The 26,282-nt window shown below is 44.7% G+C and overlaps 1 protein-coding gene across 3 annotated transcripts; it reads right to left on the minus strand.

Annotated features, from left to right (window-relative positions):
• Positions 1-3,334: 3,334 nt before the first annotated feature.
• On the minus strand, positions 3,335-26,282 carry fadsd5 (delta-5 fatty acyl desaturase). 3 transcript variants are annotated; one of them, NM_001123542.2, is given in 14 exon segments: positions 3,425-4,550; positions 4,680-4,805; positions 5,216-5,295; positions 5,533-5,629; positions 5,791-5,888; positions 13,246-13,322; positions 13,451-13,511; positions 13,766-13,891; positions 14,232-14,333; positions 16,489-16,686; positions 24,391-24,501; positions 24,775-25,086; positions 25,450-25,552; positions 26,085-26,102. In NM_001123542.2, coding segments are annotated over 12 exon segments (1,365 nt in total). In that variant the 5' UTR covers positions 25,012-25,086; positions 25,450-25,552; positions 26,085-26,102; the 3' UTR covers positions 3,425-4,498.

Consider the following 26,282-nt stretch of genomic DNA (forward strand, 5'->3'; position numbering starts at 1 on the left):
AGAGTATTTGTTCTACCACACGATGACGGTACTACCAAGTATCCATTCTACTAGATCCATGCTGGACAAACCTGCCTTCTATCGACGACCAATCTACCGAAGCGCAGCTCAGAGTAAATATTTATTGCATGCTCCTTTTTCAAATGGGTGGTTATTTAGAATGCATGAGATACTGTATTTACGATAGCATAGCTTCTCCTTTTGTTCCTCAGTCTTCCCGCTCTTTCACTCAAACCCAACCCCCTCTCTTTGTGTAACCAGCCGTCGTATCTGTTCCATCCCCCAGGGATGTTTTCTTTATGACATAATTTGTAATCAATGTATGATCCATTCTGTGTGATTATTTAGGTATTTAGTAAATAAATAATTAAACCAAGTTTTGTATTGCTGATTCAAGTTGTTAGCCAGGGTTCGTGAAGATAACCAAAAATGTACATCTTTCAGATGAGACTAAATAAGGTGACGATTAAATATTGACTGCAATTGAGGTAAAGGATTACTAGGTCTTTAAGAGCTTATTCGGAAGATAACAGCTCTATAAACATTCTTTCGTGGTGCCCCGACTTTCTAGTTAATTATCTACCCGATTAGCTTAATCAGGTAATATTAGTTACAGAGAAATTATTTTATAGAATAGCATGTCATATCACTTAATCCGGCATAGCTAAAGACACGACACATGGTAACCCCATTACCACCACACAGGAAGGTATGACCACTCCGACATGTTACCATGGTAACCCCATTATCACCACTCCGACATGTTACCATGGTAACCTCATTATCACCACTCCGACATGTTACCATGGTAACCCCATTACCACCACACAGGAAGGTATGACCACTCTGATATGTTACCATGGTAACCCCATTACCACCACACAGGAAGGTATGACCACTCTGACATGTTACCATGGTAACCCCATTACCACCACACAGGAACGTATGACCACTCTGACATGTTACCATGGTAAAACCATTACCACCAGACAAAATGCAGATAGGCACAGTATGCAGATAGTCACAGTATCTTTAATGCCAAGAGTGTACAAAGCTGTCAAGGCAAAGGGTGGCTACTTTGAAGAATCTCAAATATAAAATATATTTTGATTTGTTTAACACTTTTTTTGGTTGCTACATGATTCCATGTGTGTTATTTCATAGTTTTAAGGTTTTCACTATTATTCTACAATGTAGAAAATAGTCAAAATAAAGAAAAAACCCTGGAATGAGTAGGTGTGTCCAAACTGCTGACTGGTACTGTATATAAATTCAACAATTTCATTCTCCTCATATTACTCTGTAGGCTACTGACCTATTCAAAACTTCCTCTGGCATCTCACCATACATTCTATCTGAATGTAGTTATTGAACTCAACCTGCAGGAGGTTTGTGTGTTGTGATTGAGTGGAGGAGGGAGTGGAGGGAAAACAACTGCTGGCAAGATTCTGACAGATGGGTGTGTCTTGGTGGTAGCAAGGATACACCCAAGACACACCCACATTAAACCACACCCCCAAACCAACTCAGGTTTGGCTTGTCATGGTCGCCTGCATTTCTTTAGGAGCAAGCCAAAACATTTGGCTAAATCAGTGGGTGCAGTTCCCCTTTAAAGGAGATTTGCCATATCAAAATCTCGTGTAAGGCAAGATTCTGTTCCAAGAGACACCCAACCCCTCTCTAAAGCTAGCAAGCAACACATTGCTTGGCTAGTTAAGATACATTTGTAATTAATTTTTTTAATTTTTAACAATAGCTTTGGCAATTAAATGATATTTAATACATACTTGACATTAACTGAACTCTACTCAACTTTAATTTTCATAACAATTCTTACCTTGGTTAGTCACACTGCACATTTGTGGCAAGCTAAAGAAGGAGCTAGCTAGCTAGCTAGTTGTTTTAGCAAGCTTAATGAAAACTTTTGCTTGCAGTTGAAGAAATCTTTTCCTCTGTCACCAAACAGGTTAAAAACATATTTTAATAACATTTTATGAATGTTTAGTCAAATAAAATAATCCAAGAGAAAGCTTTTTGGCATGATTTATCTTTTCCTTCTGAATAAAATTCTAAATTGTAAGGCTATTCTGTCAGTTGAAGCTGGGGATGGGGCTCGGGACCATTTCAAATTGTGATGGACAGCTCAGGACACCAAGGATGGACAGATAATATATTTACGAATATGTTCTACGTTCAAGTGCTTTTCGAAATAAACATCTTGTTTATTTTTACTATGTTTCATAAGTGGCAGGTAGGCTATACCTCAATGGCTGCAGAATTTATTTTCCACTAAAACATGTGTATACACAAAACACCACTTTAGAAACCTAATGCTGGGTACAATAGAGGTCAATAGAGCCTCAACCAGTGGTGGAGCTATAGGAGGACAGGATCATTGTAATGGTTGGAATGGAATGATTGGAACGGTATCAAAGACATGGAAACCATATGTTTGACTCCGTTCCATTGATTCCATTCCAGCCATTACAATGAGCCCATCCTCCTATAGCTCCTCCCACCAGCCTCCATTGGACTCAAACATCATCAGGGTAGAGAAGTGTGTATTTTACATATATATTACAAATATATTTACATGTTAAACTTATATTTTATGAACTTTTAAGTTGTCATTCATTATTCTGTTGTCAAACTTGTGAAAGTATAAGGCTGAACTTGGTAGTTTTATGCACTGGATTTTAATGTAGCCTAGCTACAGTATTAAGGTAAAAAGCAAACATTTCCATTCATTAAAATATGGCAACATATATTTATGAAATATATTTGGGAAATTATTTTACTAGCTACCACAGCATGCTATCAAAATGTATTTCCATGTATTTAAAGATAGAAACATATTTGTAGTCATATGAAAAAGGCCAATTTTGTAATATGTCGATATATTGAAATATATGTAATATAAGGCTTAAACATATGTTTAGATATCTGTAATTTACGTATACGTAAATACATGTTGTTAAAATATATATCAATATATTTTTCCGTTTGGGGAGGAATAGTCTATCTAGCCACCAATGATTAGGGCCAGGCGTTTCGGTTGTTGTTTTCCTTCCCCGCATTTCGATAAACCGACCTTAAGTGTCCGATATAGAACCTTCTCACACCATGATCATCTAACATAATTATCCAATTAGTCCAAAATCAATTCCCAACCATGTGGATGGACTTCAAATGAAATAGTTGCCAACAATTATTCTCATCAGCAGTATTAGCGTATTATAAGGACATTATCGAAATAATATTTTACTTATTCATTGCCAGGTATTAACATTACAATGGGAATAATATGTATTTTGATCTAAGAAAATGTAACACATTAAAGAACAAAGTAAGGCATTTTTAATTTGCTATAGAATAAATTATGAGGATATGGCTTTTGCAAGCTCCAACATCCCTCTCTAAAAAGTTGACAATCCCAAATTGCGTTTATTCATTAACACACGTAAAGAACGGAGCCGCAGTCCGGTAAAAACACAACGGAAAGCATAGTAACGGACAAATCCACTGACACACATTGTGTATGAGAGCTGGGTGAAGACGTTAAAAACAGAGATGGATAAATTGGGTTATTTCTATAGTGAATGAAAATAGGCGAGCCATTAGTATTCTGAAAATAGTCTATATTTCACCCTCTACATTTTCTGATAGAAAAATGCCTATCATACCCATATGTTATTAACAGACAACGATTACGTTGTGAAATATTGTTGTTGATTGATGTTGTCTTGTTATGTACGGACGAGACTGTTTCACTATGTCCTCCACAACGTTTCAAGGTCGAAGCATTCTTCTGAGAGGGCATAATTATTTCAGATGGCTGTCTATCCTGTCTCTCCATTGAAAATGTAACGCTAAATTGCAGGTTTTGCAGAATATATTGTAGTCTGCAATGAGCATCCCGGCGGGGAATTTCAAGCGATAGAGATTTTTATTGTACACTTCTATTTTCTGCTTGGATTCATAGTCTTTCTCCTTTACGTGTCCTAATTTCCCCATTTATATAACTTCCTGTGATCAGGAATTGTCTGTTGGAGGCGATCAGCTTGAGAAAAACGAGGTGTAAAATCACTCATCTACAAATAGTATTCCCTGCTAAATTATAGGCTTTGTGAAATTAAGATTCGAATGCTGCGATCCCTCCACCAAAAACGAACGGACAACCAGACTGGAATGACTGAGACTTGTATCAATTACAGAACATTTCCTAGGATTTTCTGCCTGCATCAAACCCAGTGGATAATGCTGGAAATATAGGTCAATAAAAACAGTTTTTAGTTTTTTTTAAACGCCTCGCCCTACTATATAAACCCTCTATTTATGCTATGGATCCCCATTCACTGCTGCCAAGGATTAAAACAATTATATCACAATAATGTTTGCAGCGATCATTATCATCAAAAACATCTAGGAAATGTCTTCTCTGTTCGCAGGTTGTTAATCTGCGATGGATTTAAAATCCCATCCAGAGTCAGGAAGGGATTTATTTATGGAGATATGCATCCAGCCACAGATCCCCTGACTTCTTCAGTGACCTGGAGAGGAACAGAGGTGGATAACAAACCAGGTAAATCACAGGAAACTGAGAGCAGCAGGTATCACCTTATGATGTACAATCTATTCCCAGAGGATAGCACTTCAAATATTCATTTAAAACACTTTACCTGACAACATCAGTCATGCCTTTCTGCAAAGTCTTGACCTGATAGGGAACTCCATGTTTCTCACACAAAGTACGCACCAGAGGAGCCACCAGGTGGTAGTTATGACGGGGCATGGTAGGAAACAGACTGGGAGACAGAGGGGGAGACAGAGAAAGAGAGGCAGAGAGAGAGAGTGGGGGGCAGGGGGAAGGTGACAGAGGGAGAGAGAGATTAGAGAAAGAGGCAGAGAGAGAGAGAGAGGGGGGTGGGGGAGGAGGAAGGAGAGAGAGGGAGGGAGAGACAGAGAGAGCAGACGTTATCAGAGTTTTTCAGAGAAACCTCAGTTTCTGAGTAGGATTGTATCGATATTATATCTAAACACTATTACGAGGTAGAGTAATTAGCACAAACAACTGTTAAGTTATATTTAAGATCAAATGAAGCTGAATACTGCTTAAACTATAACTTTAGTATGTCAGTGACCTGATAAATGACCATATAAATACAGTATATCCTGTTGACAGACAACAGTAAGGTGGGATATTTGTTCCACTTACTGGTGTTCAATCTGAAAGTTGAGGTGTCCACTGAACCAGTCGTTGAAGGTTGACTGTTCAATGTTGCAAGTAGCGCTCAACTAAGACCACAGAAAGAGACACGTTATAGCTCCCTCTGCTGGAGAACTACGGATGGCACAGCCCCAGAAAACACTCCTGGGCCTGTATTCAGGACTGCTGTTCTCAGATCAGTTTAGCCTTTTAAGATGATAATGAATAGGAATGTAAGGACAGGGGGAACCTGATCCTAGATCAGCTCTCCTACTCCAAGACACTGTGTATATGGACCCAGTTGTCTCATAATGATGACATGTTACCTGCATGGTGAGCCAGTCCTGGTGTCTCTCATGATCCATCTCCATAGGAAGGTGATTCATCTGGGTCACCCATACAAACCAGTGGCTTTCCAAAAACCTATATACAGTACAACATTCACAATACAATTATTCAGCCACAATATTATGTTACATTATTACATTAAGCACAGCATTGTGCTGTTTTCTAATACTGTAGATAGTTTGAATACAGTGAATGAATGAGTTAATCTTTGAGCTCCCTCTCAGTTCATACTTTACCTGACGAAGCTGATCAATGCTACTGAGCCAAAGAAACCAAAGAAGGGATAGTAACAGCAGAAGAAGCGAAGGTAGAAACTCATCGACCACGCCAGATCCTTCACAGGAGACAAAGATTGATATTACGGCCAGACATTATCAAAGCAACAATTATCACATCTGGGGTTCCTACCAAAGCAACAATTATCACACCTGGGGTTCCTACCAAAGCAACAATTATCACATCTGGGGTTCCTACCAAAGCAACAATCATCACACCTGGGGTTCCTACCAAAGCAACAATTATCACACCTGGGGTTCCTACCCTGGGGTTCCTACCAAAGCAACAATTATCACACCTGGGGTTCCTACCAAAGCAACAATTATGTTGATTAGGAAGTTGGTCATTTCTGATGGTACACTAACATTGAGTGGCTGCTGCCAACATACGGACTCAAATCTCTGACCACTTTAATAATTAAAAATTGATGTAATAAATGTATCACTAGTCACTTTAAACAATGCCACTTTATATAATGTTTACATACAGTGAGGGAATTTTTTTTTTTGATCCCCTGCTGATTTTGTACGTTTGCCCACTGACAAAGAAATGATCAGTCTATAATTTTAATGGTAGGTTTATTTGAACAGTGAGAGACAGAATAATAACAAAATAATCCAGAAAAACGCATGTCAAAAATGTTATAAATTGAAAGATTTAAAGATTTCTGGCTCCCAGGTGTCTTTTATACAGGTAACGAGCTGAGATTAGGAACACACTCTTAAAGGGAGTGCTCCTAATCTCAGTTTGTTACCTGTATAAAAGACACCTGTCCACAGAAGCAATCAATCAGATTCCAAACTCTCCACCATGGCCAAGACCAAAGAGCTCTCCAAGGATGTATGGGACAAGATTGTAGACCTACACAAGGCTGGAATGGGCAACAAGACTACAAGACCATCGCCAAGCAGCTTGGTGAGAAGGTGACAACAGTTGGTGCGATTATTCGCAAATGGAAGAAACACAAAAGAACTGTCAATCTCCCTCAGCCTGGGGCTCCATGCAAGATCTCACCTCGTGGAATTGCAATGATCATGAGAACGGTGAGGAATCAGCTCAGAACTACACGGGAGGATCTTGTCAATGATCTCAAGGCAGCTGGGACCATAGTCACCAACAAAAACAATTGGTAACACACTATGCCGTGAAGGACAGAAATCCTGCAGCACCCGCAAGGTCCCCCTGCTCAAGAAAGCACATATACATGCCCGTCTGAAGTTTGCCAATGAACATCTGAATGATTCAGAGGACAATTGGGTGAAAGTGCTGTGGTCAGATGAGACCAAAATGGAGCTCTTTGGCATCAACTCAACTCGCCGTGTTTGGAGGAGGAGGAATGCTGCCTATGACCCCAAGAACACCATCCCCACCGTCAAACATGGAGGTGGAAACATTATGCTTTGGGGGTGTTTTTCTGCTAAGGGGACAGGACAACTTCACTGCATCAAAGGGACGATGGACGGGGCCATGTACCGTCAAATCTTAGGTGAGAACCTCCTTCCCTCAGCCAGGGCATTGAAAATGGGTCGTGGATGCGTATTCCAGCATGACAATGACCCAAAACACACGGCCAAGGCAACAAAGGATTGGCTCAAGAAGAAGCACATTAAGGTCCTGGAATGGCCTAGCCAGTCTCCAGACCTTAATCCGATAGAAAATCTGTGGAGGGAGCTGAAGGTTCGAGTTGCCAAACATCAGCCTCGAAACCTTAATGACTTGGAGAAGATCTGCAAAGAGGAGTGGGACAAAATCCCTCCTGAGATGTGTGCAAACCTGGTGGCCAACTACAAGAAACGTCTGATATTACTGCACGGTCGGAACTAGAAGCAGAAGCATTTCGCTACACTCACATTAACATCTGCTAACCATGTGTATTTGATAAAATTTGATTTGATTTAGTCATGTCTGATGGTACAGTCAGTGTGTTGTTGGTGGTGCAATATTATGCTCGCTAGCTTTAGTGAGCAATGAACAAGGATTTAGTGCCCCCAGGTGTCAGCATAATCATATCTATCCTGCCCTGCCTTTCTAAGGTCTACGAAAGCCAAGTTAACTTCTTTGGGATAGGGGGCAGTATTTTCACGGCCGGATAAAAAACGTACCCGACTTTATCTGGTTACTACTCCTGCCCAGAAACTAGAATATGCATATAATTAGTAGATTTGGATAGAAAACACTCTAAAGTTTCTAAAACTGTTTGAATGGTATCTGTGAGTATAACATAACTCATATGGCAGGCAAAAACCTGAGAAGATTCCATGCAGGAAGTGCCCTGTCTGACAATTTGTTGTCCTTCTGTTGCATCTCTATTGAAATTACAGCATCTGTGCTGTTACGTGACACTTTCTAAGGCTTCCACTGGCTCTCCAAAGCCGCCAGAAAGTGGAATGGGGTGTCTGATGTCTCTGGGCAAAGTATAGGAGCAGAGTTTGTAAGTGGTCTGCCTGGGGACAGTGAAACTGGAGATGCGCAGTCACGAGAACTCGCCATTTTTTTCTTTCTCTCTTTGAATGAATACAACGTTGCCCGGTTGGAATATTATCGCTATTTTACAAGAAAAATAGCATAAAAATTGATTTTAAACAGCGTTTGACATGCTTCCAAGTACGGTAATGGAATATTTTGAATTTTTTTGTCACGAAATGCGCTCGCGCGTTACCCTTCGGATAGTGACCTGAACGCACGAACAAAACGGAGGTATTTGGATATAACTATGGATTATTTGGAAACAAAACAACATTTGTTGTTGAAGTAGAAGTCCTGGGAGTGCATTCTGACGAAGAACAGCAAAGGTAATCCAATTTTTCTAATAGTAATTCTGAGTTTAGGCTGCCCCGATGTTGGCGGGTCTGAATAGCTAGCCTTGATGGCCGAGCTATGTACTCAGAATATTGCAAAATGTGCTTTCGCCGAAAAGCTATTTTAAAATCGGACATAGCGATTGCATAAAGGAGTTCTGTATCTATAATCTATCCAGCACAGAAAAAAAATATATGAAATGTATGAAATTGTATGAAATGTATGCATTCACTACTGTAAGTCGCTCTGGATAAGAGCGTCTGCTAAATTACTCAAATGTAAATGTATAATTCTTAAAATAATTGGTATGTATTTTGTCAACGTTTATCATGAGTAATTTAGTAAATTCCCCGGAAGTTTTCGGTGGGTATGCTAGTTCTGAACATCACATGCTAATGTAAAAAGCTGGTTTTTGATATAAATATGAACTTGATTGAACAAAACATGCATGTATTGTATAACATAATGTCCTAGGAGTGTCATCTGATGAAGATCATCAAAGGTTAGTGCTGCATTTAGCTGTGGTTTTGGTTTTTGTGACATATATGCTTGCTTTGAAAATGGCTGTGTGACTATTTTTGGCTATGTACTCTCCTGACATAATCTAATGTTTTGCTTTCGCTGTAAAGACTTTTGGAAATCGGACAATGTGGTTAGATTAACGAGAGTCTTATCTTTAAAATGGTGTAAAATAGTTGATTGTTTGAGAAAATTTAATTGTGGTATTTTAGTTGGTTTTGTATTTCGCGCCGTGCGATGCCATTGGCTGTTGGCTAGGGGTTCCAACAGGTTAACAAACAGATCACAGAACATTTCGAATCCCACCGTACCTTCTCCGCTATGCAATCTGGTTTCAGAGCTGGTCATGGGTGCACTTCAGCCATACTCAAGGTCTTAAACGATATCATAACCGCCATCGATAAGAGACAGTTCTGTGCAGCCGTATTCATCGACCTGGCCAAGGCTTTCGACTCTGTCAATCACCACATTCTTATCGGCAGACTCAACAGCCTTGGTTTCTCAAACGACTGCCTCGCCTTGTTCACCAACTACTTCTCAGACAGAGTTCAGTGTGTCAAAACAGAGGGCCTGTTGTCCGTACCTCTGGCAGTCTCTATGGGGGTGCCACAGGGTTCAATTCTCGGGCTGACTATTTTCTCTGTATAAATCAATGATGTCGCTCTTGCTGCTGGTGATTCTCTGATCCACCTCAACACAGACGACACCATTCTGTATACTTCTGTCACGCCCTGACCAGGTGAACTCGGGTATTTTGGTCAAGGTGTGTCATGTTGGGTATTTTTCCTTGGTTTGTTTTCTATGTTTGTGTTATAGCCTTGTGTTAGCTCTATCTGGGTTATTTCTATGTTGGGTTCTATCGATTCCCAATCAGAGACAGCTGTCGCTAGTTGTCTCTGATTGGGATCACATTTAAGTTCCTTTTTCCCCCACGCTGTTTGTGGGGTGTTGCCTCTTTGTGTTTGAGCAGTTAACGTATCGGCCTTGTCTTGGTTTTGTGTACGTGTTTATTTCAGTGTAAAGAATAAACATGTGTTCGCACCCAGCTGCGTTTTGGTCCGCTTCCTCATCACCCGACGATGATCGTTACAGAACACCCCACCAAACCTGGACCAAGCAGCGGGAGGATAAGGAGCGCGAGAGATGGGCTCGCGAGGGGAAGGAGTTCTGGACCTGGGAGGAGATCATGTCGGGGAAAGGACCCTGGCGAAAGGATTCCCAGGTCGAGGAGGTAATGCCAGCCGGTGGACGGAGTCGCAGGCGGCGGTCGAGGAGGCCCGGAAGACACCCCCAATAATTTTTTGGGGGGGGGCTAATGGGGTGGTCCGGAAGGGCAGAGGAAGAGCCCAGACCACTGCTCTCGTGGGGTATGACGGCGGAGGAGGAGACGGAGATGAGGCGGTTGATTGAGGACCTGCTGAGGGAAGATCTGAGGGAGGAGCCATGGGATGCGGAGTTGCGCGCTGTGTCGCCAGTGCGCCCGCACAGCCCGGTGCGTCCGGTGGACATGCCCAGCACATGCCGTGCTAGGATGGGCATCCAGCCAGGACGAGTGGCTAAACCGGCTCCACGCTTCAGTTCACCAGTGCGTGTTCACAGTCCTGTCTGGCCCGTCCCTGCTCCCCGCACCAAGCCCACGGTGCATGTCCACAGTCCTGTCCGGCCCATTCCTGTTCCCCGCACCAAGCCCACGGTGCGTGTCCACAGTCCTGCCCGGCCCGTCCCTGCTCCCCGCACCAGGTCAGTGGTGCGTGTCCCCAGTCCTGTCCGGCCCATCCCTGTTCCCCGCACCAAGCCCATGGTGCGTGTCCACAGTCCTGTCCGGCCCGTTCCTGTTCCCCACACCAAGCCCACGGTGCGTGTCCCCAGTCCTGTCCGGCCCGTTCCTGTTCCCCGCACCAAGCCCACGGTGCATGTCCACAGTCCTGTCCGGCCCGTTCCTGTTCCCCGCACCAAGCCCACGGTGCGTGTCCACAGTCCTGTCCGGCCCGTCCCTGCTCCCCGCACCAAGCCCACGGTGCATGTCCACAGTCCTGTCCGGCCCGTTCCTGTTCCCCGCACCAAGCCCACGGTGCGTGTCCACAGTCCTGTCCGGCCCGTCCCTGCTCCCAGCACCAAGTCAGTGGTGCGTGTCCCCAGTCCGGCCCGGCCCGTTCCTGCTCCCCGCACCAAGCCAGTTGTGCATGTTCCCAGTCCGGCACGGCCCGTGTCCGGTCCACCGGTGCCCAATCCTGTTCCGGTCGACGGCTCCGCTCCGGAGCCTGAGCATGCCGCTCCACAGTGGTCCAGTCCGGGCCAGAGGGGTAGGGCTAAGGTGGAGGCGGGGGAAAGAACACGCCCGGGGCCAGAGCCTCCACCGAGGGTGAGGCGCCCACCCGGGTCCCCCCCTAATAGACTTAAGTTTGGTGCGCCGGGAGTACGCACCGTTGGGGGGGGTACTGTCACGCCCTGACCAGGTGAACTCGGGTATTTTGGTCAAGGTGTGTCATGTTGGGTATTTTTCCTTGGTTTGTTTTCTATGTTTGCGTTATAGCCTTGTGTTAGCTCTATGTGGGTTATTTCTATGTTGGGTTCTGTCGATTCCCAATCAGAGACAGCTGTCGCTAGTTGTCTCTGATTGGGATCACATTTAAGTTCCTTTTTCCCCCACGCTGTTTGTGGGGTGTTGCCTCTTTGTGTTTGAGCAGTTAACGTATCGGCCTTGTCTTGGTTTTGTGTACGTGTTTATTTCAGTGTAAAGAATAAACATGTGTTCGCTCCCAGCTGCGTTTTGGTCCGCTTCCTCATCACCCGACGACGATCGTTACAACTTCTGGCCCTTCTTTGGACACTGTATTAACTGACCTCCAGACGAGCTTCAATGCCATACAACTCTCCTTCCGTTGCCTCCAACTGCTCTTAAATGCAAGTAAATGCATGCTCTTCAACCGTTCACTTCCCACACCTGCCTGCCCGTTCAGCATCACTACACTGGATGGTTCTGACTTAGAACATGTAGACAACTACAAATACTTAGGTGTCTGGTTAGACTGTAAACTCTCCTTCCAGACTCACATTAAGCATCTCCTATCCAAAATTATATCTAGAATCGGCTTCTTATTTCACAACAAAGTATCCTTCACTCATGCTGCCAAACATACCCTCGTAAAACTTACGATTCTACCGATCCTTGACTTCGGCGATGTCATTTACAAAATAGCCTCCAACACTCTACTCAGCAAATTGGATGCAGTCTATCACAGTGCCATCCGTTTTGTCACCAAAGCCCCATATACTACCCACCACTGCGACCTGTATGCTCTCGTTGGCTGGCCCTCGCTTCATATTTGTCGCCAAACCCACTGGCTCCAGGTCATCGATAAGTCTTTGCTAGGTAAAGTCCCGCCTTATCTCAGCTCACTGGTCACCATAGCAGCACCCACCCATAGCACACGCTCCAGCAGGTATATCTCACTAGTCACCCCCAAAGCCAATTCCTCCTTTGGCTTCCTTTCCTTCCAGTTCTCTGCTGCCAATGACTGGAAAAAACTGCAAAAATCGCTGAAGCTGGAGACTCATATCTCCCTCACTAGCTTTAAGCACCAGCTATCAGAGCAGCTCACAGATCACTGCACCTATACATAGCCCATCTGTAAATAGCCCAACCAACTACCTCATCCCCCATACTGTTATTTATTTTATTTATTTTGCTCCTTTGCACCGCAGTATCTCTACTTGCACATTCATCTTCTGCACATCTATCACTCCAGTGTTTAATTGCAATATTGTAATTATTTCACCACTATGGCCTATTTATTGCCTTACCTCCCTTATCCTACCTCATTTGCACACACTGTATATAGAATTTTTCTACTGTATTATTGACTGTATGTTTGTTTATTCCATGTGTAACTCTGTGTTGTTGTTTGTGTCACACTGCTTTGCTTTATCTTGGGCAGGTCGCAGTTGTAAATGAGAACTTGTTCTCAACTGGCCTACCTGGTTAAATAAAGGTGAAATAAATAAAAAATATATATCATTACTCTCTCGTGGAAGCCTTATGTTCCAGATATGAATGAAGAGGATTAAGTTTACATTTAATTGGTATGATATCTCACCACCCAGTCCCGTTGTGAAAACATGGTCCGGAATATCTGGATGTTGAAAAACACTGGAACGATTAGTGGAGGTCCAACTGAGAGACAGAAGGAAAATATTGGTATTACATACATACATCAGTGGTCTGTCTTTTACTTGTATGTGTTCAATTGAAGTTGATGTGATTTATATACAGAAATCCATGAAACGTGTTCAGAAACTTACTGAGGAAGAAGTACTGGTGTTGGTGATGGTAGGGCATGTACTTCAACTTCTTTATACCATACTGCAATAGACAGAGACAAGGAGTCAGATGGATCTTACACAGAAACACTAATACTGTTTTAACACTACTGAGCCAAACTGTTACATGGATATCATTACATGGTTATTTCATGAATATTACATTAATCTAATGAACTATTACATGGATATTTAGATTATTATTCAAATATGACATGGAGTCAGATGGGTCATAAAGCACTACGGTTGTGGGTCCAGTTGGGGCAGGGTTCACAAATATAATATATTGATAACTACCTCTACAGGCTGTGTGTCTCCCAGGACGAAGACATGCAGTGAGTTGATATCAGGATCTTTACGAAACACGTTGGGTTTAGCGTGGTGCTGGAAGTGACGATGGTTCCACCAGTTAGCAGAGGCACCCTGGAAACACACAGCTAATGTTACTTATTAATGGTACACACAATTACACTTACTGTAACTTACAACTGTTGGACACTACACGAAATAAGGCTAATGTATAGCAGTCAACTTGGAAATGTAACACTGGTGAATGTGGGAAAGTGAAAGGGACAGTTTCCTGAACAAAGATTTAACATAGTCCTGGAGTAAAATGTAATTTCAAAGGAGATCATCCATTGAGAATGGTTTTCAGTCCAGGACTGGGTTTAAACTGTGTCCGGTTAACTTATCCAAAGATTAGCAGAAGATCAGCCTATAGAAACAGTAATGTCAAATGTCCAACCATTGTCCAGTAGCCTACCTTTAGGTGTCCAATGACAAACTTGTGCAGTTTGTGGTTCCAGCTGGATTTCTTGCAGACTGACAGGTGGCCGTAGTCATGCTGCAGCCAGCCAGCCTGGGCCTGAGAGGGAAAAAGAAAGGCAGATTTTGAACGGTGTCTGAAAGGTGGTTTGGTAACCTTATCTCTCTTCTCCCTCTTTTACCCCTGCCCCGCTACAAAGTTTCTCCCTGCAGGCGGTCACTGAGTCCGAGTTGCTAAGGGAGTTCCTGAAACTTGACCCCCCCAAAAAATTGAGTCAGATGGTTTAGACCCTTTCTTCTTTAAGGTTGCTGCCCCTATCATCGCCAAGCATATCTCTGACCATTTTTAACCAGTCTCTCCTCTCTGGGAAGGTTCCCATTGCTTGGAAAGCAGCCATGGTCCGTCCTTTATTGAAAGGGGGAGATCAAGCTGATCAAGCTGATAGGCCTATTTCTATTTTGCCCTGTTTATCAAAAGTGTTGGAAAAACTTCTCAATAATCAACTGACTGGCTTTCTTGATGTCTATAGTATTCTCTCTGGTATGCAATCTGGTTTCTGCTCAAGTTATGGATGTGTCACTGCAACCTTGAAGGTCCTCAATGATGTCACTATTGCCCTTGATTCTAAGCAATGTTGTGCTGCTATTTTTATTGACATGGCCAAAGCTTTTGATACGGTAGACCATTCCATTCTTGTGGGCCGGCTAAGGAGTATTAGTGTCTCTGATGGGTCTTTGGCCTAGTTTGCTAACTACCTCTCTCAAAGAGTGCAGTGTATAATGTCAGAACATCTGCTGTCTCAGCCACTGCCTGTCACCAAGGGAGTACCCCAAGGCTCAATCCTAGGCCCCATTCTCTTCTCAATTTACATCAATAACATAGCTCAGGCAGTAGGAAGCTATCTTATCCATTTATATGCAGATGATACAGTCTAATACTGAGCTGGCCCCTCCCCGGATTTTGTGTTAAATGCTCTACAACAAAGCTTTATTAGTGTCCAACAGGCTTTCTCTGTCATGTGGTTTGGTAAGAAGAATGCCCCTCTCCCTACAGGTATGATTACTACCTCTGAGGGTTTTGAGCTTGAGGTAGTCAGCTCATACAAGTACTTACTAACCCTGATTCAGATGACCATCCTACCCATGCTAGATTACGGAGACATAATTTATAGATGGGCAGGTAAGGGTGCTCTCGAGTGGCTAAATGTTCTTTACCATTCAGCCATCAGATTTTCAACCAATGCTCCTTATAGGACACATCACTGCACTCTATACTCCTCTGTAAACTGGTCATCTCTGTATACCCGTCGCAAGACCTACTGGTTGATCCTTATTTATAAAACCCTCTTAGACCTCACTCCCCCCTATCTGAGATACCTACTGCAGCACTCATCCTCCACAAACAACACCCGTTCTGCCAGTCACATTCTGTTAAAGGTCCCCAAAGCACACACATTTATGGGTCGCTTGTCTTTTCAGTTAGCGACTGGAACGAGCTGCAAAAAAACACTCAAACTGGACAGTTTTATCTCAATCTCTTCATTCAAAGACTAAATCATGGACACTCTTACTGACAGTTGTGTCTGCTTCGCGTGATGTATTGTTGTCTCTACCTTCTTGCCCTTTGTGCTGTTGTCTGTGCCCAATAATGTTTGCACCATATTTTGTGGTACTACCATATTGTGCTCCTGCCATGTTGTGTTGCTACCATGCTGTGTTGTCATGTGTTGCTGCCATGCTATGTTGTTGTCTTAGGTCTCTCTTTATGCAGTGTTGTCTCCCTTGTCGTGATGTGTGTTTTGTCCTATATTTTTTTTAAATTATTATTATTTATTTTTTTAAATCCCAGCCCCGGTCCCCGCAGGAGATTTTTTGCCTGTTGGTAGACCGTCATTGTAAATAATAATTTGTTCTTAACTGACCTGCCTAATTAAATAAAGGTAAATAAAAATGACATGTAAAAATTCAACCTAAACCCTTACCCTTAATCTTAACCTATTCATCTAATTCTAACCTTAATCCTAAACTTAACCCTAACCTTAATCCTAACCCTAACCTAATCCTCTAATTCGAACCTTTATCCTAAACCTAACCCTAACTTAAACCGTTACCCTAATCTTAATCTTAACCTATTCCTCTGATTATAACCTCATTCCTGAACCTAACCTTAACCCTAACCTTAGATCCCTATGCCTAACCTTTGAATCTGCCTGTCAACTATCTTCTTGTACTCCCTAATAATATGGTAATGGTACCTGAGACGTGGCCAGCATGAGGGAACAGAGCAGTGTGAGGCTCCAGCTGGTCCCCCAGACCCAGAGCAGGCCCAAAGCCAGGGCCTCTAGTAGCAGGATGTGGCCCAGGTAGAGGCTGAAGAACAGGAGGCGGGCACGGAGGAGACCCTCCCTCTCCACATGGTCACGCAAGGCCTGGAAGTCCTGCACCAGAGCTGCCTGTATGGGTTAGAGGTGATCAATAATCAATTAAGACGTATGAAGTAAGTCTTTCTCAATTAAACTGTCCTTGATTTGAGGAGGCGAGATGATAGGATGCAAGGAATTGCAGAAAGACCAACTGTGATAGAGCAAAGTAGATGAACCAGGAGGAAAGCGGCTGATGGTAGAGAGATGAGAATTGAGGGAGTGGAGAGGAGGAGAGGAAGAGGACAGGAGAGGGATAAGGACAGTGTAAATTGAGAAGAGAAACCTGTAGAGAACAAGAAGAATAGAATAAAACTTCATTATTCATCCAGGATGGACATTTTTCTTTGGCATCACCTTCATTAAAATAATCACATACACATACAGTTGAAGTGGGAAGTTTACATACACCTTAGCCAACTACATTTAAACTCAGTTTTCACAATTCCTGACATTTAATTCTAGTACAAATGCTGTGTCTTAGGTCAGTTAGGATCACCACTTTTTTTAAGAATGTGAAATATCAGAATAATAGTAGAGAGAATGATTTATTTCAGCTTTTATTTCTTTCATCACATTCTCAGTGGGTCAGAAGTTTACATACACTCAATTAGTATTTGGTAGCATTGTCTTTAAATTCTTTAACTTGGGTCAAACATTTCAGGTAGCCTTCCAAAACCATCCCAAAATAAGTTGGGTGAATTTTGGCCCATTCCTCCTGACAGAGCTGGTGTAACTGAGTCAGGTTTGTAGGCCTCCTTGCTCGCACACAGTTTTTCAGTTCTGCCCACATATTTTCTATAGGATTGAGGTCAGGGGCTTGTGATGGCCACTCCAATACCTTGACTTTGTTGTCCTTAAGCCATTTTGCCACAACTTTGTAAGTATGCTTGGGGTCATTGTCCCTTTGGAAGACCCATTTGCGACTTAGCTTTAACTTCCTGACTGATGTCTTGAGATGTTGCTTCAATATATCCACGTAATTTTCCTACCTCATGATCCATCTATTTTGTGAAGTGCACCAGTCCCTCCTGCAGCAAAGCACCCCCACAACATGATGCTGCCACCCCCATGCTTCACGGTTGGGATGGTATTCTTTGGCTTGCAAGCCTCCCCCTTTTTCCTCCAAACATACTGATGGTCATTATGGCCAAATAGTAATATTTTTGTTTCATCAGACCAGGGGCCATTTCCCCAAAAATTATGATCTTTGTCCCCATGTGCAGTTGTAAACCATAGTCTGGCTTTTTTATGGCGGTTTTGGAGCAGTGGCTTCTTCCTTGCTGAGCGGCCATTCAGGTTAAGTCGATATAGGACTCGTTTTACTGTGGATATAGATACTTTTGTTCCTGTTTCCTCCAGCATCTTCACATGGTCCTTTGCTGTTGTTCTGGGATTGATTTGCACTTTTTGCACCAAAGTACATTCATCTCTAGGAGACAGAACGAGTCTCCTTCCTGAGCGGTATGATGGCTGTGTGGTCCCATGGTGTTTATAATTGCGTACTATTGTTCGTACAGATGAACGTGGTACCTTCAGGCGTTTGGAAATTGCTCCCAAGGATGAACCAGACTTGTGGAGGTCTACAATTTCTTTCTGAGGTCTTGGCTGATTTCTTTTGATTTTCCCATGATGTCAAGGAAAGAGGCACTGAGTTTGAAGGTAGGCCTTGAAATACATCCACAGGTATACCTCTAATTGACTCGAATGATATCAATTAGCCTATCAGAAGCTTCTAAAGCCATGACATCATTTTGAAGAATTTTCCAAGCTGTTTAAAGGCACAGTCAACTTAGTGTATGTAAACTTCTGACCCACTGGAATTGTGGTCCAGTGAATTATTGTGAAATAATCTGTCTGTAAACAATTGTTGGAAAAATTACTTGTGTCATGCACAAAGTAGATGTCCTAACCGACTTGCCAAAACTATAGTTTGTTAACAAGAAATTTGTGGAGTGGTTGAAAAACGAGTTTTAATGACTCCAACCTAAGTGTATGTAAACTTCTGACTTCAACTGTACATTCTTACATCATACACATCTAAACCAGTCAGTCCATCATGTTGCATACACTAACAACATAGAGGACATTAATACATTCACTCACAACGACCACGTGAGGATGCTCTCCACCAGCTCAGATTACCAGACTGTCATATTGAACGTGAGGATGCTCTCCACCAAACTGCTGTACACCCTCTCCAGAAAATCCTGGTTGACTCCAAACTCCTTTAATTTCCTGATTAAAAACAGGCGTTGGCTTTCTTTAAAAAAAATACAGTCTGCTTTCTCTGTAAAAAAAACTCAGCTTGTCGTCAATGTGTGTCCCTAGGTGTTTAAAACACTCAACCACCTCCACTGGTTGGTCGTTCAGAGACAGTGGTTGGGACATTGGTAAGTTGTTGCCATTGATGATCAGCTCTTTTGTCTTTTCCACATTGATGTGGAGGGAGTTTGCCGGACATCATTCTTGAAGGTGGTTGGTTTGTTTTAAAATAGCTGTCCCCATCTGACGAAGCATCTTTAAAAAAAAAAAGATTCCTACCAGAGCCATGTCATCCGCGTACATAAAAAAAAGCTCACATTGTTTCCTCGGATCTTCATCTCATTAGTGTAGATAGAGAACAACAACAACAATGGTGAAAAGACACCCCCCTGGGGTGTCCCTGTGTTCAGGGTCAGTTCATCAGAGAGAGGACACCCCCCTGGGGTGTCCCTGTGTTCAGGGTCAGTTCATCAGAGAGAGGACACACCCCTGGGGTGCCCCTGTGTTCAGGGTCAGTTCATCAGAGAGAGGACACACCCCTGGGGTGTCCCTGTGTTCAGGGTCAGTTCATCAGAGAGAGGACACACCCCTGGGGTGCCCCTGTGTTCAGGGTCAGTTCATCAGAGAGAGGACACACCCCTGGGGTGTCCCTGTGTTCAGGGTCAGTTCATCAGAGAGAGGACACACCCCTGGGGTGCCCCTGTGTTCAGGGTCAGTTCATCAGAGAGAGGACACACCCCTGGGGTGTCCCTGTGTTCAGGGTCAGTTCATCAGATAGAGGACACACCCCTGGGGTGCCCCTGTGTTCAGGGTCAGTTCATCAGAGAGAGGACACACCCCTGGGGTGCCCCTGTGTTCAGGGTCAGTTCATCAGAGAGAGGACACACCCCTGGGGTGCCCCTGTGTTCAGGGTCAGTTCATCAGATAGAGGACACACCCCTGGGGTGTCCCTGTGTTCAGGGTCAGTTCATCAGAGAGAGGACACACCCCTGGGGTGCCCCTGTGTTCAGGGTCAGTTCATCAGAGAGAGGACACACCCCTGGGGTGTCCCTGTGTTCAGGGTCAGTTCATCAGATAGAGGACACACCCCTGGGGTGCCCCTGTGTTCAGGGTCAGTTCATCAGATAGAGGACACACCCCTGGGGTGCCCCTGTGTTCAGGGTCAGTTCATCAGAGAGAGGACACACCCCTGGGGTGCCCCTGTGTTCAGGGTCAGTTCATCAGAGAGAGGACACCCCCCTGGGGTGCCCCTGTGTTCAGGGTCAGTTCATCAGAGAGAGGACACACCCCTGGGGTGCCCCTGTGTTCAGGGTCAGTTCATCAGAGAGAGGACACACCCCTGGGGTGCCCCTGTGTTCAGGGTCAGTTCATCAGATAGAGGACACACCCCTGGGGTGTCCCTGTGTTCAGGGTCAGTTCATCAGAGAGAGGACACACCCCTGGGGTGCCCCTGTGTTCAGGGTCAGTTCATCAGAGAGAGGACACACCCCTGGGGTGTCCCTGTGTTCAGGGTCAGTTCATCAGATAGAGGACACACCCCTGGGGTGCCCCTGTGTTCAGGGTCAGTTCATCAGATAGAGGACACACCCCTGGGGTGCCCCTGTGTTCAGGGTCAGTTCATCAGATAGAGGACACACCCCTGGGGTGCCCCTGTGTTCAGGGTCAGTTCATCAGATAGAGGACACACCCCTGGGGTGCCCCTGTGTTCAGGGTCAGTTCATCAGATAGAGGACACACCCCTGGGGTGCCCCTGTGTTCAGGGTCAGTTCATCAGATAGAGGACACACCCCTGGGGTGTCCCTGTGTTCAGGGTCAGTTCATCAGATAGAGGACACACCCCTGGGGTGCCCCTGTGTTAAGGGTCAGTTCATCAGAGAGAGGACACACCCCTGGGGTGCCCCTGTGTTCAGGGTCAGTTCATCAGAGAGAGGACACCCCCCTGGGGTGCCCCTGTGTTCAGGGTCAGTTCATCAGAGAGAGGACACACCCCTGGGGTGCCCCTGTGTTCAGGGTCAGTTCATCAGAGAGAGGACACACCCCTGGGGTGCCCCTGTGTTCAGGGTCAGTTCATCAGATAGAGGACACACCCCTGGGGTGCCCCTGTGTTCAGGGTCAGTTCATCAGATAGAGGACACACCCCTGGGGTGCCCCTGTGTTCAGGGTCAGTTCATCAGATAGAGGACACACCCCTGGGGTGCCCCTGTGTTCAGGGTCAGTTCATCAGATAGAGGACACACCCCTGGGGTGCCCCTGTGTTCAGGGTCAGTTCATCAGAGAGAGGACACACCCCTGGGGTGCCCCTGTGTTCAGGGTCAGTTCATCAGAGAGAGGACACCCCCCTGGGGTGCCCCTGTGTTCAGGGTCAGGTCATCAGATAGAGGACACACCCCTGGGGTGCCCCTGTGTTCAGGGTCAGTTCATCAGAGAGAGGACACCCCCCTGGGGTGCCCCTGTGTTCAGGGTCAGTTCATCAGATAGAGGACACACCCCTGGGGTGCCCCTGTGTTCAGGGTCAGTTCATCAGATAGAGGACACACCCCTGGGGTGCCCCTGTGTTCAGGGTCAGTTCATCAGATAGAGGACACACCCCTGGGGTGCCCCTGTGTTCAGGGTCAGTTCATCAGATAGAGGACACACCCCTGGGGTGCCCCTGTGTTCAGGGTCAGTTCATCAGAGAGAGGACACCCCCCTGGGGTGTCCCTGTGTTCAGGGTCAGTTCATCAGAGAGAGGACACCCCCCTGGGGTGCCCCTGTGTTCAGGGTCAGTTCATCAGATAGAGGACACACCCCTGGGGTGTCCCTGTGTTCAGGGTCAGTTCATCAGATAGAGGACACACCCCTGGGGTGCCCCTGTGTTCAGGGTCAGTTCATCAGAGAGAGGACACACCCCTGGGGTGCCCCTGTGTTCAGGGTCAGTTCATCAGAGAGAGGACACACCCCTGGGGTGCCCCTGTGTTCAGGGTCAGTTCATCAGAGAGAGGTCACACCCCTGGGGTGCCCCTGTGTTCAGGGTCAGTTCATCAGATAGAGGACACACCCCTGGGGTGCCCCTGTGTTCAGGGTCAGTTCATCAGAGAGGGCCCCATTCATGTGGAACCTCCGTGGGCTGTCAGTTAAAAAAGTCCTTGATCCAACCTGCCAGGCTTCCGTTGACGTTCAGGTCCAGTAGTCGTTTCAGCAGTGTGTATTAAAAGCTGAACTAAAATCAATAAATGAAACGGGATATTATTTTGCATATTGAAGGTGACTATCCACCATGTTCACCAAGGTCAGGGTAGCATCCTCAGTCCTCCTCTGTGATGATATGATTTAGCATGTTGAAGGTGACTAGCCACCATGTTCACCAAGGTCAGGGTAGAATCCTCAGTCCTCCTCTGTGATGATATGATTTAGCATGTTGAAGGTGACTATCCACCATGTTCACCAAGGTCAGGGTAGAATCCTCAGTCCTCCTCTGTGATGATATGATTTTGCATGTTGAAGGTGAATAGCCACCATGTTCACCAAGGTCAGGGTAGCATCCTCAGTCCTCTCTCTGTGATGATATGATTTAGCATGTTGAAGGGGAATAGCCACCATGTTCACCCAGGTCAGGGTAGCATCCTCAGTCCTCCTCTGTGAAGATATGATTTAGCATGTTGAAGGGGAATAGCCACCATGTTCACCAAGGTCAGGGTAGCATCCTCAGTCCTCCTCTGTGATGATATGATTTAGCATGTTGAAGCCACCATGTTCACCCAGGTCAGGGTAGAATCCTCAATCCCTCTCTGTGCCTTATAGGCAAACTGTAACAGGTCCAGTTGATCTGATATGGACAGGGTAAGGTGCTTACTGACAACCCTTTCCATGTATTTGGCCAAAAGGGGCGTGAGGGCCACAGGTCGAAAGTCATTTGGTGATTTGGCCCCTGACTTCTTAGGCACTGGTACAATGGTTGACAATCTTCCAGGATTTTGGCACTGTACAGGTGCTCAGCAGGAGTTGAAACAGTTGTGTGGAGCAGACCAGCTCAAGAAGAAGAAGAAGAAGAGGAAGAAGAAGGGTAAGGAAATAGAAGTAACAGAAAGCTGAAGAGTACCAGGATAAGATGTAAGACTCCTGAATAGATAAACAGACAGCGGGCAGCGGGGCATCTGGGCACATAGACAGGCTGGTATAATGTGCCCTAGTTATAGGGGCATCTGGGCACATAGACAGGCTGGTATAATGTGCCCTAGTTATAGGGGCGTCTGGGCACATAGACAGGCTGGTATAATGTGCCCTAGTTATAGGGGCATCTGGGCACATAGACAGGCTGGTATAATGTGCCCTAGTTATAGGGGCATCTGGGCACATAGACAGGCTGGTATAATGTGCCCTAGTTATAGGGGCATCTGGGCACATAGACAGGCTGGTATAATGTGCCCTAGTTATAGGGGCGTCTGGGCACATAGACAGGCTGGTATAATGTGCCCTAGTTATAGGGGCATCTGGGCACATAGACAGGCTGGTATAATGTGCCCTAGTTATAGGGGCATCTGGGCACATAGACAGGCTGGTATAATGTGCCCTAGTTATAGGAGCATCTGGGCACATAGACAGGCTGGTATAATGTGCCCTAGTTATAGGGGCATCTGGGCACATAGACAGGCTGGTATAATGTGCCCTAGTTATAGGGGCATCTGGGCACATAGACAGGCTGGTATAATGTGCCCTAGTTATAGGGGCATCTGGGCACATAGACAGGCTGGTATAATGTGCCCTAGTTATAGGGGCATCTGGGCACATAGATAGGCTGGTATAATGTGCCCTAGTTATAGGGGCATCTGGGCACATAGACAGGCTGGTATAATGTGCCCTAGTTATAGGGGCGTCTGGGCACATAGACAGGCTGGTATAATGTGCCCTAGTTATAGGGGCATCTGGGCACATAGACAGGCTGGTATAATGTGCCCTAGTTATAGGGGCATCTGGGCACATAGACAGGCTGGTATAATGTGCCCTAGTTATAGGAGCATCTGGGCACATAGACAGGCTGGTATAATGTGCCCTAGTTATAGGGGCATCTGGGCACATAGACAGGCTGGTATAATGTGCCCTAGTTATAGGGGCATCTGGGCACATAGACAGGCTGGTATAATGTGCCCTAGTTATAGTAGATGACTGAAGATTACACACTACTTCTCTAGGAGGTCAATCTTGTCTTGAAATATCTCCATCCACATCATACCTGCTCTTACCACACTCTGACACATTATAGAAAGTAACATTCTGCACAGCATTCTGTCTGAGAAGCATGGAATTCCCTATCAGCCAGAGAAAGACAGGCCTCACATTGGTCCCTGGGTCCCTACCTAAACCTACAGTATGTTAGAGTGGGCGTGGGGCTATGTCAGAGGGAGAGACGCTCTAGGCTTCACATTCTATGTTTCATTATGTAGCCTACAACGATGTATGTTATGTAGAGGGAGAGAGAAAGATGGGCCTCCTCACATTTTTCCCATGGTCCTGGCTGGGCTCTGTCGGTGCCAGCTCTCCAATCAGCAACGGCTTCAGAAACTTCCTGACAAAATTAGCATCAAGATGGAATGCGGAAAATGCTTCCTACAAATCAGAGATATAGACTAATTAATCTAGAAATACATACAAATGTCCTTTATTTGTCTCTCAGTTAATTTAACAAATATTTTTTTTAAAGTACAAATAAATACTAATTAACTGTGAGATTAGTTAAGAGATTATCATGAAATTAGGATCCAGTAATGTACAATCCACTAACAACTAGTGTAATATGTCATACCTACAACATTAGAACATTTTCAAAAAGTCTTCCTGGAAAAGCTTGAGAACATTTCACCAACAACTTCCACTACTGACCGTGGCATCTTCTCCAGCAAAGTGACTGATGACCCTGATGCCACCCGGGTGTCTCTTTGCCCACTGGGTAATATTATAGACCTTCCTGTCGATGACCAACCACTGGTCGCTTCTGTGGGAGTGCCTCTGGACCTCTTCCCAGGTGTAGACTGCACTGCCACCTTGCCCTCCATCGGGCTCAAGCCCGTCACCCTTGGCCGGCTCGCTTGACTCCGTCTGCTGGCCTCCGCCCCCCATCCTCGGTTCTCTCTGCTCCACTCACACCGTCGCTGTGTCAGCTACGCTCTGTCCAGTCTGTCCAACTGAAGCACACTGAGGACCAGTCAAATGCAACGTACAGAGAGGAAGTCAGGGAATGGAATCAGAATCAGATGATGCTGTCTGAGCCAAGTCACACCTACATGGTGAAATGGTGTGACTCTTCTGCAGCTTGATGTTTACTGGGATGAGTCTTGTCCTGGAGGCAGAACTGAACAATTTCCGCTCATGGGCCAGCTTCAAAGTAAGTGAAAATCACCTATATTTAATAAATTCATGAAAACAAAATTTGATTTTTGGTCTTAATTTAAGATTAGGGTTGGGTTTAAAATCTAATTGTATGACTGTGACTGTGCAAACTAGTGACCATTCTGCAGAGCTGCCTCCAGAACAACATTCATGATGAAAAACGCTAACCTGCGATTCTTTTGACTGAGGGAAGGGAGATGTTTTCCAGACAGCGTTGTACAACAAAATATGTTGTTCAATTAATTTGCTGAAAATATCGAATGAAGAATACCTGTAGAGGCGCAAGAATGTTAGCCAGTCTGGGTTCTGTAATTCTGTGGAGTTTCTATTCTAACAACATCGAAACCATTAAATATGTTGTTGAAAATATCTAATAACGAATACCTGTAGCATTCTGTATGGAGTTCCTATTCTAATCTAATGTTGAGCATCGATGCAATTTACCACGATGTTTATTTGTAACATTATATTAGAATAGAGACAAAGAGCATTGAAATGTTCTCATCAATAAATAATAAAGAATACGGAGATGCGCCATTGTTTAGGCATGGACTCCTCTTCCGTTCCGCATATGTTCCCCGAGTTTTATATGACACACAGTGCAAACCTTTATGAGTGTTTCATTTGAATGTCTCTATAATGACACGCATGATAAAATCTAATAGTCCGTTGTCGTGTCAACCCTTACAGAAATCCCCAGGCTACATGACATAACATTAAATCAGGCTATACTGTTATCAACAATATAACGCAATTATACAATGATGATGTGTATATAGAATGAATAGAATAGCTGCACTCACCAACATATCCAGATGTGCAATCCTCTCCTCGCTCCGTCTCTTATTCATAAAAATACATTTACTTCTTTCTGATCACCAGTCTCATCATCTATCCAATCAAATCATCAGTAGGCTCCTAACTGTATATTTCGTTACATAACTAACTTTTCTTCACCCGGTCATTCACCCACCCACAATTTCCCTAAACAATTCCATGCC

The sequence above is a fragment of the Salmo salar genome, chromosome 23 (assembly GCF_965601325.2).
Source record: "Salmo salar chromosome 23, fSalSal1, whole genome shotgun sequence".
NCBI lineage: Eukaryota > Metazoa > Chordata > Actinopteri > Salmoniformes > Salmonidae > Salmo > Salmo salar.

Excerpts from the sequence above, each read along its gene's own strand:
- fadsd5 (XM_014170387.3), bottom strand. The coding sequence starts at position 25,011 with ATGGGGGGCGGAGGCCAGCAGACGGAGTCAAGCGAGCCGGCCAAGGGT. Across the intron at positions 13,512-13,765 it reads GAGACACACAGCCTGTAGAG|TATGGTATAAAGAAGTTGAA; the intron begins GTAGTTATCAAT and ends TGTCTATTGCAG. Across the intron at positions 5,630-5,790 it reads GCATTGATCAGCTTCGTCAG|GTTTTTGGAAAGCCACTGGT; the intron begins GTAAAGTATGAA and ends TACTGTATATAG.